General features: G+C 31.4%; 1 protein-coding gene across 1 annotated transcript in view; it reads left to right on the top strand.

The window, feature by feature from the left end:
• PAPLA1 (Phosphatidic Acid Phospholipase A1) overlaps positions 1 to 15776 on the top strand; it is a 256678-nt gene that overhangs the window by 90729 nt on the left and 150173 nt on the right. Inside the window, exon 4 of the mRNA XM_080178180.1 lies at positions 6807 to 6848. Within this exon, the coding sequence (XP_080034306.1) occupies positions 6807 to 6848 (42 nt within the window). The remainder of the gene's footprint in view (positions 1 to 6806; positions 6849 to 15776) is intronic.

The following is a 15776-nucleotide window of genomic DNA, read 5'->3' as shown; positions in this document are numbered from 1 at the left end:
TTAACTTGTAATAAATTAACCCCTTTTTGACCCTTCAAACAAAAGGTTTAAAGTGAGTGCCATTCAAAGACTACATACAATAGAAACTAAGCTTCTTGGAGTATTTCATTGTTGTTCCAGCATAATGTGAGTGCCACAACACTCTGTTAGATTTTAGTGCTGTTGTTATATCTACATAAAACTATATTTTGTCTTTCTTAAAATAGCCTAGCGTTCCACAGTTGTTTATTTACTTGATTATCCTTAGTAAGTTTTTTGTCTGAAACTAAAGATTACAGAAGTTTTAGGTCTGGATTGGTTTTAAGCTTTTTAAATATCTTAGGGTGGTTTTAAGCTATTTTTTGACAACCGCCACCCACTTCTAGAGAGTATAGGCTAACATCTAGTTTATTATTAATTATTGAAATTAATAGTCAATGGAATGTATCTTGGTCCACTAAGGAAATTAGGCTGCATTTAATAATATAGCTATTAAAATTACTTTCCAAAACCGCTAAAAGCCGGGCTAGCATGCTGGGGGGTAGGAATAAAAATAGCCTAAACCCCTTTCGAAGACATCTGCAAAGCTTCCCTATATAAATGGATAAGTAGTTAGCAAGATCTTAACGGACAAACAAACCTTTCTTCTTTATTCATTTGGATTTATTTAGAAATCTATAAACTTAAAAATTGGATATACGTTTGTATATTCATTCAGTAAGATCTCGTAAATAGCTGGACTGTCCACAGTTTTATTCTTGACACTGGGTTTTCTTTTTAAATAATTACTGGGGAAATTATACTGGTACCCAAAGTTTTATAAATACGATCTCACATTCGGTTTATTAAATCTTGAATGGGCTGTACGAACCCACAGTAAGCAAACTTTTTTAAAAATCATTTTAATCTTCAGAAGGGGAAATTTTGTTTGTCGTTATTTGGGTACACATCAATTTATCGTTAATTGTCTTCTCCCTTAGGACTTATTACAAAATCAAATATTAGTAGAAAGAAAGTTTTCTAATTCTAATTGAATTTAATGTTTAAGTTCATGGTAATGTAATTATATCATTTGAATTTGTAATTATCAATCAAATATTCTAATTTTTAGATTAACAAGGATGACATGACAACTTCAACGGACAAATGAATGATTACAAATCTAGATCTTATACCAACAACGAAATAAATTTTTTTAAATCACGTAATCTATGCGTAATTTCAGCTTTCATTGGGGGGCAACACATCTTAAAATGAACGACCTCTACACCTGACCCCCAATTATTATAGATTTATTTTGCTTCTTGGTTATACCTTATTCTTGAGTGACTACACATAAAATTTTAAAGAAACAAAACCTGAACAAATATTTGATTTAAATACTTCGTTAAATACCTAATAAACACAGGATATTTGATATCCACATACTAACGTATTTCGACTTGATTATTATGCTATATGCTGCGCTTATTATATGAAGGAAATCATCCTGGACATCAATATCCTATCCCTGAATAAAAAAGTATGATATATTTTTTATTAGCGAAGCTACTGTATAATTCGAAATGTCCGTCCGTCCGTCTGTCCGTCCGTCCGTCCGTCTGAGACAAAGTGGGGGAAACGTGATTTTCTCGGCTCCTATTCAAGATAGACAGCTGAAATTTCCCAGATTCCCATTACATATGCGCATCTAATCTATAAATTGTTTTGTCCATCTGTTTGTTAATTGGGGTGCTAGATCGATTCCTAGATTTTTTTGTTTTTGTAATTTTCTCGACTTATTTTACTAAGTTTAATCAATATTTGTAAATTAATTAGGGTGCTAGATCGATTCCTAGTTTTTTCAAGTTTTCATGATTATCTCAACTCCTGTTCAAGATAAACAGCTGGAACTTTTAGGTATTAATCAAGTCAAAATTCTACACATTTCTATAAAGTTTTTTTAAGATATGATAATTGGATGGGGTGCTAGATTGATTCCTAGTTTTTCAAGTTTTCATGATTTTTTTGACTCCTGTTCAAGATAAACAGCTGTAATTTTTAGGGATTAATTAATTCAACATTATACATATGTTTATTAAAGAATTGCTATTGGTTGGGGTGCTAGATCGATTCCTAGATTTTACGTTTTTCTTCTTAGCTTAATGCTTCAAAAGATATTAAACATTTTTAAAAGGTTTCGTGATTTATTTCATTTAAGTCTTTTTAACATACTCAAAAGATTATTTTTTCCTGCTGTCTATCAATAAATTTTGAGCTTCGCTACTTATGGATGTTGTCATCCTTGTTTTTACTTTAACTTTGCAAAATCTCAGAGAGGGAGAAGTCAATGATGATTAAATAAACAACTTTTTAAACCCTAATAATTAACAACTTTCAAAGGCAGAATTTTAGGCAAAAGAATTGTTGGAAATTTTTTTTTCGTCAAAGACTTATCCCTTATTTCTGGTTAATACTAGAATTTGATATAAAGTAAATAGTGTGTATCACTAAAATTTAGCCTGCAATATCCCATCAATTGTGAAAAAATACAACCTAATGAAATTTGGTAAAAATGTTCAAATTTTAGACTGAAACCTTAACAATTTCATCTACTTACCTACTTTGATTTTTGCTCTGTACAGTGCATTTATGATTTATCTTAGTAAACATTAAAGTAAAAGAATAGAGGGGGCACGATATATATGTAACAATACCCATGGTGTGGAGACCCTGACCTTTAATTGGGTATTTGAATATCAGCCAAAAGTGTCAGAAATATAAACAAAGCCAAGTCGCTACAAAAGATCAAAAAAGCAATTTGCAAGCAGACAAATAAGGTCCCCACTACTTCGGCAAGGTAATTGTTTGGGCTAGGGTTAAACATCTATACTTATACATTTATTGTGTAAATAGATGCCCTTTTTTAGGATGCCTCTTTCAAAAATCCATTTTTGTTACTTTTATGATATTTATAAAAGGATAGGGGTCTATTAATAAAAACATAACAATAAACTATAACGGAAACTGCCTAGAATCCTATATTTTGATATAATTCCTACAAAATTTTAGAGGGTTCCGCAGGAAAGAACGGGTGCAGACAATATTGGTTTATTAATCTACAAACCTTTCATTACCCCAAAGTATTCCATCTATCAAATTAAAAGATTTTACACAAGAATTCAAGGTATAATTATGCATCGTCCATTGTCGTATCCCTTACTCCCTGGGTACCTGCTGGATCAAAGTATACTTGAACCTTGACATATTTGCAAGAGGCTTGCAAATTACATTTAGCAGGGCTTGGCAGTCGCAGCTGCATATACAGCTATTTATGTTTATAAGCCACTAATATTGTGGTATATGGTGGCTAAAATTTAGAAATATAATTACAATACAAAGCATCCAACCTATTATTTTCAGTTGCTTTTTTCTTTATTATAAGCCGCCGCTAAGTCTACAGTCCGCAGCCGAACAGATCTTCAACAATCCGCAGTCAGGCATCCTAGAACCATGCGGCCGCCGAGCCCTGACATTTATTAACCTTTGATTTAAATTTGCATATTCTACCTCTTATCAAAGTTTGCTTGTGTTTGTGTTTTAGTGTTGAAAGTGTATGTTCGTGTAGGTGTATGTGTGTGTGTGAGTGTATAGAGCCCACCTGGTTGATAATACAATGTGAAATTATGCATTGATGCTTAACAAGGCATTATGCAATATATTAATCATTCCAGGCTAATTAATAAAAGATTATACACAAGGACAAAGTTTTCCAAAAGTAGAGAGCAGCATATTATTAATTATTTTTAGATTTGGGAAATTATTTGGTACATAACGCAGGGAGGGAGGGGACAATAGGCTGTTATTACACTAGTCCCCAAAGGTTTATTGAATTCTTATTGGCGGGTTTATTAAGTTAATTTTCAAACGTTTCAACCACTAAATGCAATCTACTGAAGGGTAAATTTAGTGTAGCATTATTGGGAATATACACCAATTCATCGGCCATTGTCTTATCCATTTAGATCCCTGTACTTAACCCCCGTAAAAAATATCCACTAAGAATATTACCATCCACAAATCTTTATAGACAAAAAATCCTAATTCCTTGTTGTGACGATTCAACTATAGGCAAAGCAACTATGAGATTTTAAAATTTTAATTTGAAATGATTTCACTTTTCATGTTGTTAGAAAAGAAACTTGATTTATTCATAGAGAGAGCACTTGATTAAATATTTATGGAGACAAAACTTCTGCGGAATAGCTAATCAGGGGCGTGTGTTGGAGGGGGGGGGGGGAGGGGAGGGGGTTACAAGTTTATACTCCCCTCTACATTATTCAGGTTTAACTCTATCTTAGCCCCAAGGTAGGGAGAGGACATTGAACAAAAATTTAAATTAGTTCACTCATTTGTTGGCTTATAAACTTAAATATTTGGGTACTTTTATTTGATATTGATTAGTTGGTACAAAGTATTTATCAGAGTTCCATCTCTTACATAATTAATTTAATTAGGGTATACATTAATCTATCGTACATTGTCATATCCCCTATGATTTCCATTAATTTATCTTTTGTTAGGGGATCTTAAAATCATAAGGGGGTTACCCAACCCCCTTTACCAAACCCTGTGCACGCACCTGCAGCTAATCATACCCTTTATGTACGCCTAAATAATTTATTACCAAGAGGTTGTCTTTTTTCTTAGTAGCTAAGTTGCTCCATAACTATCTTTTTCAGTTTGTCCATGTTGTCCATGTGCTGTAAAGTGTGTTACTTTTTTATATGTTTCATCAATATTTGGCCACAACTCAGTCAAAAAACCTTACAAAATAGACCTTTTTCGACCTAAGATGCTCAAATACTTCCTTTACAAGCCCCATCAATCAGTTTTGAGATATCTCCATATTTCAAGGAAAATTTTTAAAAAAGTTTTGGGTGTTACCTTTTTATATGCTCAGATACCATAAAATCATTAAAAAAATACTTATTTTTACTTTTCTCTCATTTTTAAAGTTTGATTCTGTTAAAGTAAATATTCTTGAAGGGATTTATGCATTGATTTTACAGAAACATAATATTTGGTGGAAATGATCTTCAAAAGAATTTTTTTTTGAAAATAAGAAATTCAACCCCCATTGCCCTAGAGGACAGCTGCTGACCTCTAGTGTTCATGATTTTGTCAAGTACATGTTAAAGAAAAAAAATAGCCAAAAAAGTACATAAAAAAGTATCTTAATGTGTTAGAAAACTAAATTGTTTAACTTCAAATTTGGGGATGCTGACCTTAAAGATGCTCTTACTGGTGGTGATGGTGACCCGGAAGGCATTGAAGTACATGAGCATTATGGCAACACAACTATTGATCTATGTTCTGATTTTTATATTCCTAGCAGCCTCCAATGAAAAAATATAACAAGAATTTTTCAAAATCACAGTATTTACCTTATGAATTTGAGAATAAAAAAAACATTTAGGAATTTCTCTTGATTGGAGGCTGCTAGGAATATAAAAATCAAAACATAGATCAATAGTTGTGTTGCCATAATGTTCATGTACTTCAATGCCTTACGGATCACCATCACCACCAGTAAGAGCATCTTTAAGGTCAGCATCCCCAAATTTGAAGTTAAACAATTTAATTTTCTAACACATTAAAATACTTTTTTAAGTACTTTTTTGGCTAAATTTTTTCTTTAAGATGTATTTGACAAAACCATGAACATTAGAGGTCAGCAGCTGTCCTCTAGGGCAATATTGGTTGAATTTCTTATTTTCAAAATGGAATACTTTTGGATACAATTTATTTCCACCCAATATTATGTTTCTGTATAAATTAATGCATAAATCCCTTCAAGAATATTTACTTTAACAGAATCAAACTTTAAAAATGAGAGAAAAGTATAAATAAGTATTTTTTTATTGATTTTATGGTATCTGAGCATATAAAAAGGTAACACCCAAATTTGCCTTTTTTGTCAATTTTCCTTGAAATATGGAGATATCTCAAAACTGATTGATGGGGCTTGTAAAGGAACTATTTGAGTACTTTAGGTTGAAAAAGGTATGTTTTGTAAGCATTTTTGACTGAGTTGTGGCAAAATAATGATGAAACATATAAAAAAGTAACACACTTTATAAAAATTACGGAAGTTTCTTAGAAAGGTTTTTATTAAATAATAAAAATTTTATGCGCTCTGCTACTTCTGGACGTTGCAGGGATTTGAAGGGATAAGATAATATTCAATGAACATTCCAATGATAATAATCAGGATTCAAAATTCAATTAAAGTACCCAAACTTTTTGAGCCAAAAAATAATTAACTTGGCTATGAAACTTTTGGTACCAGTATAATTCAAATTCCAATGTCCCCTCCCTCCTTGGTATTTTGTCATCCTTGTTTGTCTAAAGCTTGCTGAATAAATCATGGCATTATTTATAATACTACAAATCATACAACAAATTATTGGTTTATGCTAAGAACAAGGACAATATTGTTCATTTCAAAGCTAGAAGAATAGTAAGAATTTCAACTCTTTTTTACGATTATTATTTTATTTGAAATGGCGGTTTCTGCCCGATTACACACAACGAAAACGCTAATGAATTATTGTAAATCCCAATTTTTTTAGCTTTTCTATCTGGGGATATCTGTCCATAATGCATTAAGACATATTAATTAAAGAATAAAATTCAATATTTTTTAGCTTTAAAAATAATTGCATATAGTTTATACTTTTTCACCCAATTATTTTTTAATTCATTGTCGTTTGTATTGGTCGAAGGACCTCTAAAACAATGGTCTCATTAAAACCAATCTTGCTAATAATAATTTTCTGTTCTAGGATCCAGGCCTGAGCCAACAAATGGGACAGATGTCCTTACAGGTAGGATTTATCCTTGAAAGTAATATGATGGATGTGTATTTATTTGTCTGTCTGAAGCAAAGGATCTCACTAACTGCTTAACCTATACGGTTCTATTTATTATTCCCCCCCCCCCCCACCTAAAAATGTATAAATTATCTTCATAAAACAATTTTTGAAAAAATATTTATTAAAATTGTTTGTTTACTGATGCAAAATAAACTCCTAGAGGATACAAAGCAAACATCATTTAACATGAGTTAGTGATATTTATACAAAATAGACTGGTTTAAAAAATTAAAATCCACTAATAAAAGATTGCACAAAGTATACACAATTTTGTGACAGTCTATCCTACAAAGTATACACAATTGTGTGACAGTCTATCCTACAGAGTATACACAATTTTGTGACAGTCTATCCTACAGAGTATACACAATTTTGTGACAGTCTATCCTACAGAGTACACACTATTTTGTGACAGTCTATCCTACAGAGAAGACACAATTTTGTGACAGTCTATTCTACAGAGTATACACAATTTTGTGACAGTCTATCCTACAGAGTACACACTATTTTGTGACAGTCTATCCTACAGAGAAGACACAATTTTGTGACAGTCTATTCTACAGAGTATACACAATTTTGTGACAGTCTATCCTAGAGAGTATGCATAATTTTGTGACAGTCTATCCTACAGAGTTCAGTATATACAATTTTGTGACAGTCTATCCTACAGAGTATACACAATTTTGTGACAGTCTATCCTACAGAGTATACACAATTTTGTGACAGTCTATCCTACAGAGTATACACAATTTTGTGACAGTCTATCCTACAGAGTACACACTATTTTGTGACAGTCTATCCTACAGAGAAGACACAATTTTGTGACAGTCTATTCTACAGAGTATACACAATTTTGTGACAGTCTATCCTAGAGAGTATGCATAATTTTGTGACAGTCTATCCTACAGAGTTCAGTATATACAATTTTGTGACAGTCTATCCTACAGAGTATACACAATTTTGTGACAGTCTATCCTACAGAGTATACACAATTTTGTGACAGTCTATCCTACAGAGTATACACAATTTTGTGACAGTCTATCCTACAGAGTATACACAATTTTGTGACAGTCTATCCTACAGAGTATACACATTTTTGTGACAGTCTATCCTACAGAGTATACACAATTTTGTGACATTCTATCCTACAGAGTATACACAATTTTGTGACAGTCTATCCTACAGAGTATACACAATTTTGCTTGGCCAAAGCACAAATTAGAATAAAAGCTTTGGAGATAAAACTTTTCAGCACTGCGGCAATACATGTTAAACTTTCTTTGTGTTTGTGTGTGTATGGGTGTGTGTGTGTGTGTGTGTGTGTGTGTGTATGTGTGTGTGTGTGTATGTTTTTGTATATATTTGATGAAAACTGCATAAGAATATATTGATAGCATACATTTTAGTAATTAAATTAGCAAATTTTGTAAATCTTGATAAGGTCCAAAACCTTTAATATTAATCTAAACTAATATAACTAGAATATAAGTAGAATGTTTGTTTGTACCGAAGGAGGTCCTATGACAAACGCAGGAGTCCCAAACGCAGGAGTGGACACTTAACCTAACCTAACCTATTTTAGACCTTCTTGTGGGGGGCTTATTTGTACATTCATATCTTAACCTAACCTAATCTGTATAGAAATACTTAATTAAATTAAAGGGTGAGCAAAAAAAAAATGCGTAGATTTTTAAAATTCAAATTGCGCGGCTTGTGTTAATAGTAGAAAAATGTTAGGCATACCATTAGAACCGATAAGAAGTCTATTTTTTGGAAATATAAGAACGATTCCTCTGCTACGTATAGTTAGGGAGCTACATGTTAAAATGTCCCAACTGACTTAAAACTTGACTTGCGGGTATATTAGTAAATATTAGACAATAATTCTTGCAAAAAGACACGCGTACATTTTTAAAATTCAAATTGCGTGGCTTGTGTTAATAGTAGAAAAATGTTACGCATACCGTTAGAACCGCTATGAACTGTATTTTTTGGAAATATAAGAACGGTTCCTGTGCTACAAATAATCTAGGAGCTAGGTGGTAAAATGTCCCAAAATTTACTCGCAAGTGAAGTTTTAAGTCAGTTGGGACATTTTAACATGTATCTCCCTAACTATGCGTAGCAGAAGAATCGTTCTTATATTTCCAAAAAATAGACTTCTTATCGGTTCTAATGGTATGCGTAACATTTTCCTACTATTAACACAAGCCGCGCAATTTGAATTTTAAAAATCTACGAATTTTTTTGCTCACCCTTTAATATTTTGACACTCCTGCGTATGGGACTCCTGCGTTTGTCCTTGATCTCGCTAACTGCTGAACCGATCGGGTTATCCTTAACAGTGTAGCTTCTCATAGGTCCCGGGAAGGTTTATAACTATTTCGGGGGAGGGTACCACCACCCTCCCAAGAGTTATCGCCCATAGAAAAAAATTACCCCCCCTCACAAATGTTTTTTTTTACTCTTATAAAATTAAATTTAAAAAATGTGTTTAGGGATTCAACTCCCGCCTCATCAAGTGCCCCTAGGCCTCTAGGGGCGAAGCCGCTAGTTTCTTTATACAGTAAAATTTTGATTACGATTTAGTAATGATAAAGATAGGGGGAGATATTTCTAAAGGGTTATCTATCCTAACGCAAAATTCCTTAAGAACTAGACCTTATAAACTCTCTGAAATTATTGACATCAACCATAAAAGCATATATTTCGTATTCATAGTTATCATTATTAGACTAGTGTAAATAGTTCTAATAGTACATAATTAGATTCTTAAAGAAAAAGTTCGAAATAGACTATTCAAATATTATGTACTATCTGCTAAGGCCCTAGAGGCCTCTAAGGGCACTTGAAGAGGGGGAGTTGAATTTGATAACCCATTTTTTTAAAATTTAGATTCAAAAAGAAAAAGTAGATCTGAATTAACCCCCCCCCCCCATTTTCAATTTTAGTCATTTTAAAGTTGATTTTTTTGGGTTGGGGTAATTTTTCTAGGGGCGATTCTTCTTAAGAGGTTACCCTCCCCAAAAATAGTTGCAACGCTTCCTGAGTCCTATGAGAAGCTACCCTGCAAAGGAGAACCCGATCGGTTCAGCGGTTATCGAGATCCTTCGATACAAACATATATACACTTCTTTAAGATTCAACAAAGATTTTTTATCGATTTCACATGATCATAGGTAAATTTTCTCAACTGTAAAAGTTGAAAACGATTTTGTTTAATATTTTATTTCTTCAATTTTCCTTCTCTTAGCATGAGAAATAAGAGTAAAGGATTTTAACAATTTTAAATCCCATTTTTTTATTTGAACTTATATTTTGACTTTTTCTTTTACATTTCTACAATAGTTATTTATCGAATCGTATTATAAACAACTTTCCGTGGATAAAAAAATGTACAATAATAAAAATAATCCAGTTTTGTTCACCCTGAGATGCTGAAGTCACAGGCTAGCAAAACTGGTTTTAATATTATGATTGTTCATTATTATATTCGTAGTAAACTGGATATAATACGATATGATGTATTGTTTTTAAGTATAGCTTAAAACCGGTTCTAATCCAGCGGATATTAAATGGTTTTGAAGCCATACTGAATGACTGTCGGTAAGACGTACACAGGGTATGATAAGTCTAGTTTTAGAGTAGCTTTGTTTCTAAATATAGAGAAAAAGTAAATTTTCATCTTAAAAACAATCTGATAGGTAATTAAAAGGTCACAGAGAAATTTTTTTGTTTTAAATGTCATAGCGATGTAAAGTTATTTTTGTAATGTCATTTCATTAAATTCATATTTTTAATACTAAAGTTGCTACTCTATAACTTGGCAATTTGGTCCGTACGTCCTTATTTTGCTAACTTTTTATCGGTTTGTTAGCTTGATACGATTGCTACGCTATATATGGATAATATAATTGTCCTATATTATATACTAGTAGGTACATTCCCTGAAGAGTAGAGCTCAGTCGGTTCAGTGGTTACTGAGATCTTAAGCTGCAGACGGACAGACAGACAGACGGGCAGACGGGCAGACATCAAACTACTTTGTAATAAAGATAAATTTTTATTACTTTCTCTTATGTGATTTCTAGGTTCTCTTATAGATATATATTATAGAGTAGCTGCGCTGTATACACAAGTTTTAAGAAGTATTCAGTATATCATGAAATCTGTTCTTACATTAATAATTTCTAAGATAGAGTCACAGAGTAGGGGTTATGTTTCAATTACAGTTTACTAAAGCCAGGCTGAGTAATTAATGGGGGAGGTTGCGTGGAGGATCATTAACTTTTTAGAGTAAAACACTAGAGGGGTAATTGGATAAATAACTGTGTGTCCCGATCCCACGAACTTGTACTGTTTCTCAAATGGGTCTTTGAAAATTAAACAATTGTGTCAGAAAAATTAACACAGCCAAGTAGCATAAAACAATTTGCTAGCAGATGAAAAAGGTCCTTGTAAAAGGGGGGCAGGTAGTTATCTGTATGTACATCTATACTATAGATGTGTCATTAATTTGGAGAATACAATAGAACATTGCATTCTTGAATGAAAATTTAAATAGAAGATAAGTTTTGATTAATTATGATTTTTAAAGATTTTGAAAAGGAATTTAGAGTAGGGAACTATTCATGTAACTCTTAATTAGAATAGCAGCAACTTAAGTGAATAGAAATATACTCATATGCAATACTATCATAGATCTATGATATGTATATAAGTTATAGATCAGAAAGGGTTCTCTTTAATTATTTATTATCACATTCTTATGACAAAATGCGTCTTTTTTTCTAGAGCCGTTTCGGATGCATAGCTATTCTTTAACTGTTTTGTTTCCTTGTCATGTATGATCTATAATGCTTAAAACGAATCATTGCACAAATTTTAGAAAATGGTTACAAATTGATATTATATAAAAGTAACAGGATATCTGTCTGTGTGTCTTTCTGTTCAAAGTATCTCGTTAACCTCTAAACCGATAGGTTTCTCCTTTACAATGTAGCTTCTCATAGTTTTTTGGGCAAGGGTACCATCACTCTCCCAAGATAATCACCTCTAGAAAAAAGAACCTCCACCAAAATAATAAAAAATGTTTAAACTAAAATTAAACATTTAGTTACAATTAGGTGTTTATTTTTAATGAGTACATATTTATGATCTATTAAGGTGCGAATTGGGGCCCGATCTGTAAGGGTAAGATGATTTAAAATTATCTTAGAAGGTCCTAGGACAAATGTAGGAGTGTCAAACGTCAGAGTGGACAAACGTCGATGTGGACACGTAACCTAACCTAACCTTTTTAAAACATTCTTTTTAGTTTTTTAAATGTCTAACCCCTGTGGGTTGCTTATTTTTAAATTCATATCTTAACATAACCTAACCTGTATAGAAATACTTAATTAACTTAATATTTTGACACTCCTGCGTTTGTTTACTCCGACGTTGGTCACTCCTGCGTTTGTCATGAAACCTCTTTGAATCTATGTAATATTTTGTCAGTGGTACATATGGAGTGTATAAAGATGGGCAGCAGCATTATTCAGTCGCAATGCAGAGCCCCTACCCATGGCATATCAAGCATATTACAATGAGTAATACATGCATTATGTATAACATTATGGCAGTTTAGACTTTAGCATAGCATTTCAAATTTTATGTTAAAAGAAAAATAGAGTTTTTTTAGAGTGTCGACAAGTTTAGGAAGATTTTTGCCAGTAAAAATTATTACTTTTGTTCATTTTTAGCTATGTATTATTAGTTTGGGTGGTGGAAAAGTAAGAAAAAAATTGGACTTTAAATATTCCTGAAAGAAAAATGTGACAAAAAAAGTGTTTAAACCAATGAGATTTAGAATTAGAAGATTTTTTAACAATATCATGTGATTGTTAGTTCAATCTAATTATTGTTATCTATTGTTGCGAAAATGATGTGAAAAAGACAGTGTTTTCTTTTGAAATATGACTGTATGAAAGGTACTTTTCTTTGGTATATTTTTAATCCTTATTATCCCTCAATTACATAAATAGTAAGCATTTTTGCCTGTAGCAAAGCATCTCGCTTACCTCTGATCCGATAGTGTTATCTTTTACAGTTAAGCTTTTCATGGGCTAAAGGAAGGTTTTTACCTATTTTGGGGGAAGGTATCTTCACTCGACCAAGTGAAATCAGGTTAGAAAAATGACTCCTATAAAAAAATAAAATTCCCTTTTTCAATACTAAAAGAAAAAGAACTTTCACCACCCCAAACCATTTCTTCAGTGTCCCTGGAGACATCTAGAGGCGTAGCCGCTAGCATTATATAAAGTTAAAATGCTCTTAATACTATCGATAAGAATTACTGTGAACCCTAATTTTAAAACCTATTGAAAGGATAAAAGAACTTTATATAAGATTGACAGTACATGTTATATGAAGTTGTAACATAGTAGAGTTGAATATCTAGAGCGTTTCAACCAAGGGAGGAATAGTGCATCTGGATATGTCTCTTTTTTCTTTAAGTAATAAATTTTCAGACACAAATATCATTTTCTTATACATTCTATAATTTAAGATATTCATGTAGACGTTTAAAGATTTAAAACCAACTGTTATTTAAATTAAAGTTGAAGTAAAATGGTTTTTCTTGGATTGAGGTGGACTTTATAATTTAAATTAATAGTAAACGAGCATTTTACCATGAAGATAATTATTAATGTAATCATTTTCTTAAATGTTTTATTTGTAGACATTTGTTGATTTATTTACATAAATTAATTATTTTGGTTTTCCATTAGTCAAAAATTTATACACATGTACCTTTTGCTTTAAAGGTTAATATTAAGTTGTGTTTATGAATGGATTACTAAGTATTGGAAAGGCAATGGTACTTTAAGATATAAATGTTTCATAAAGATAACTTCATTTTGATCTGTTTGTAAAGATGTTTTTATCTTTTTGCTATTAAAATGCAAAATAACCAAAGTATCATGTAAGACTTGACTCTTAATACCAATTTCCACTGAAAAAATTATGATAGTTACAAAAAAAATTATAAATTCTCTTTTAATGTACAAAACAGATTTTTTCACACAATTAATCAAAAACTTTTCATTAATCATTTATTTACAAAAGGTCTACATTTCACAAAACACAATTATATATTCATGTATAATACTGTAAACAAACCCTCCCAATACTCATAAAGCTACATGTGTATCAAACTGTACCTGTACCTTCACTTTAGAGTGAATAAATAATCTAAATGAGGCATTGAAAAGGTTGTTGCATAAATATGATTTATAACATGTGTTAGAGCTATTAGAACATAGAGATGAAGAGTTAAATTTGACATGGAATTGATCCTGTTTTAGTATCATATTCAATGTAACACATTAAGATCATGTAAGCTGCCTTTTATCAAAAGTTGCTGTGAAAACCTTGGTTGATCACAGAGCAAGTCATTGACATGCTTACTCCTAAAATCGGGACAGCAAAAAGTGTTGTGTGTGACGTCTTAAAAATATGCCTAATTGCCATCTTTTTTATAGGGGTTTCCTTTCCCATTTCTTCCCTAATCCTTTTTAGACTTATTTTTAAAATGTCACACATGACACTTTCTTCTATCCCCTACAAACAATGGTTGTGCAATCGAAGAGTTGGTTGTCTGATTGGTGTTAGAAGAAGAGTTCTTGATTTGCTACATTAGGTCAAAAAGAATCAATAACTGAAAAAATTCATAGACCTACCTATCTTTCATTAGGTTTGAACCTCAAGTTTGTTATATCTATTTTAGATGGTTTTCTTTTCAAACATGCATCAACCAACCAAAGTCATTAAAAGCAGGTTAAAAAACAAAGGCTAAGATACAGATATTATGTTTTTGGTAATCTTGAAAGAAGGGTTACAACCTTACATCAAAGACAAAAGGTTATGGACTTCATAAATGATAGTTTCAAGAATATACTTAATTTTCTGTATAATTTTAATAGACAGATTATTTTTTCATATATTAATTGATGTAGTTGTAGCTGTCAGCAATCTATTATTTTACAGCTGTTTTTTCATAAAGCTGTAACCAAACTATAACAGTCACATTAAGGACAAAATAAAAAATGTTTAAGTTTTATCACAATAAAAATATAACTTTTGTAGATTGAAACCTACTATCCATAAAATTATAACTTTTTTGTAACCTTGATCCAAAGCATTTAATTTATGCACATATTATTAACAAACTAGTCAAAACTACTGATAAAGGAATGACTATAAATGCTAAAAAGTCCTCAAACTACATTTTTGTGTTATCTTATTTTACCAAAAGAAAGAGGAAATAAGCCCAAACAAATGTCCATTCTTCAAATCTTTAGTTTAATAATTCACTCATAGCCCAATCCCTGTATACCTATTAATTTTTTAAATAACCTGGTGTGTAAGTGTGTGTGTTTGATTTAATTTTTTGTGTGTATGTGTGTGTCTGTTACTTTTTGTGGGATGTTGATGCATTTATTTACATAACTTTTAACATAGTCAAACTCATTATTAAACTTAAACAAGGATATCAATATCAGTAGGTAGGTAAGTTGTTGAAATGTAAAGAAACATATTAAAATTCAATGTGAGTTTCTAAGTGTATGTATTAGTAATGGCAATTTGTATAGGAATCTTCATGACTCTCTTTGAAATAAGTGAAATAATTAAATTCAAGTAATTCATATTTTGTGTTCATATTTTTACATTACAAGATGGATCTTTCATTGTTCATTAAGAAAGTACCCATTAGTTTCTGTTCTATGTGTAAATCAAATAATCTCGGGGGTTTAAAATAAAAGTGTAAAAACAGACAATTATGTTATAAAAAAAATCTACCTGTTAAAATTTGATGTATGGAAAATCTTCATGCTA

Source organism: Acartia tonsa, chromosome 12 (genome assembly GCF_053477335.1).
Source record: "Acartia tonsa isolate MP-2025a chromosome 12, ASM5347733v1, whole genome shotgun sequence".
Lineage (NCBI taxonomy): Eukaryota > Metazoa > Arthropoda > Copepoda > Calanoida > Acartiidae > Acartia > Acartia tonsa.
Note: the sequence above shows the minus strand (reverse complement) of the source record. Positions and strands in the feature narration are given on the sequence as shown.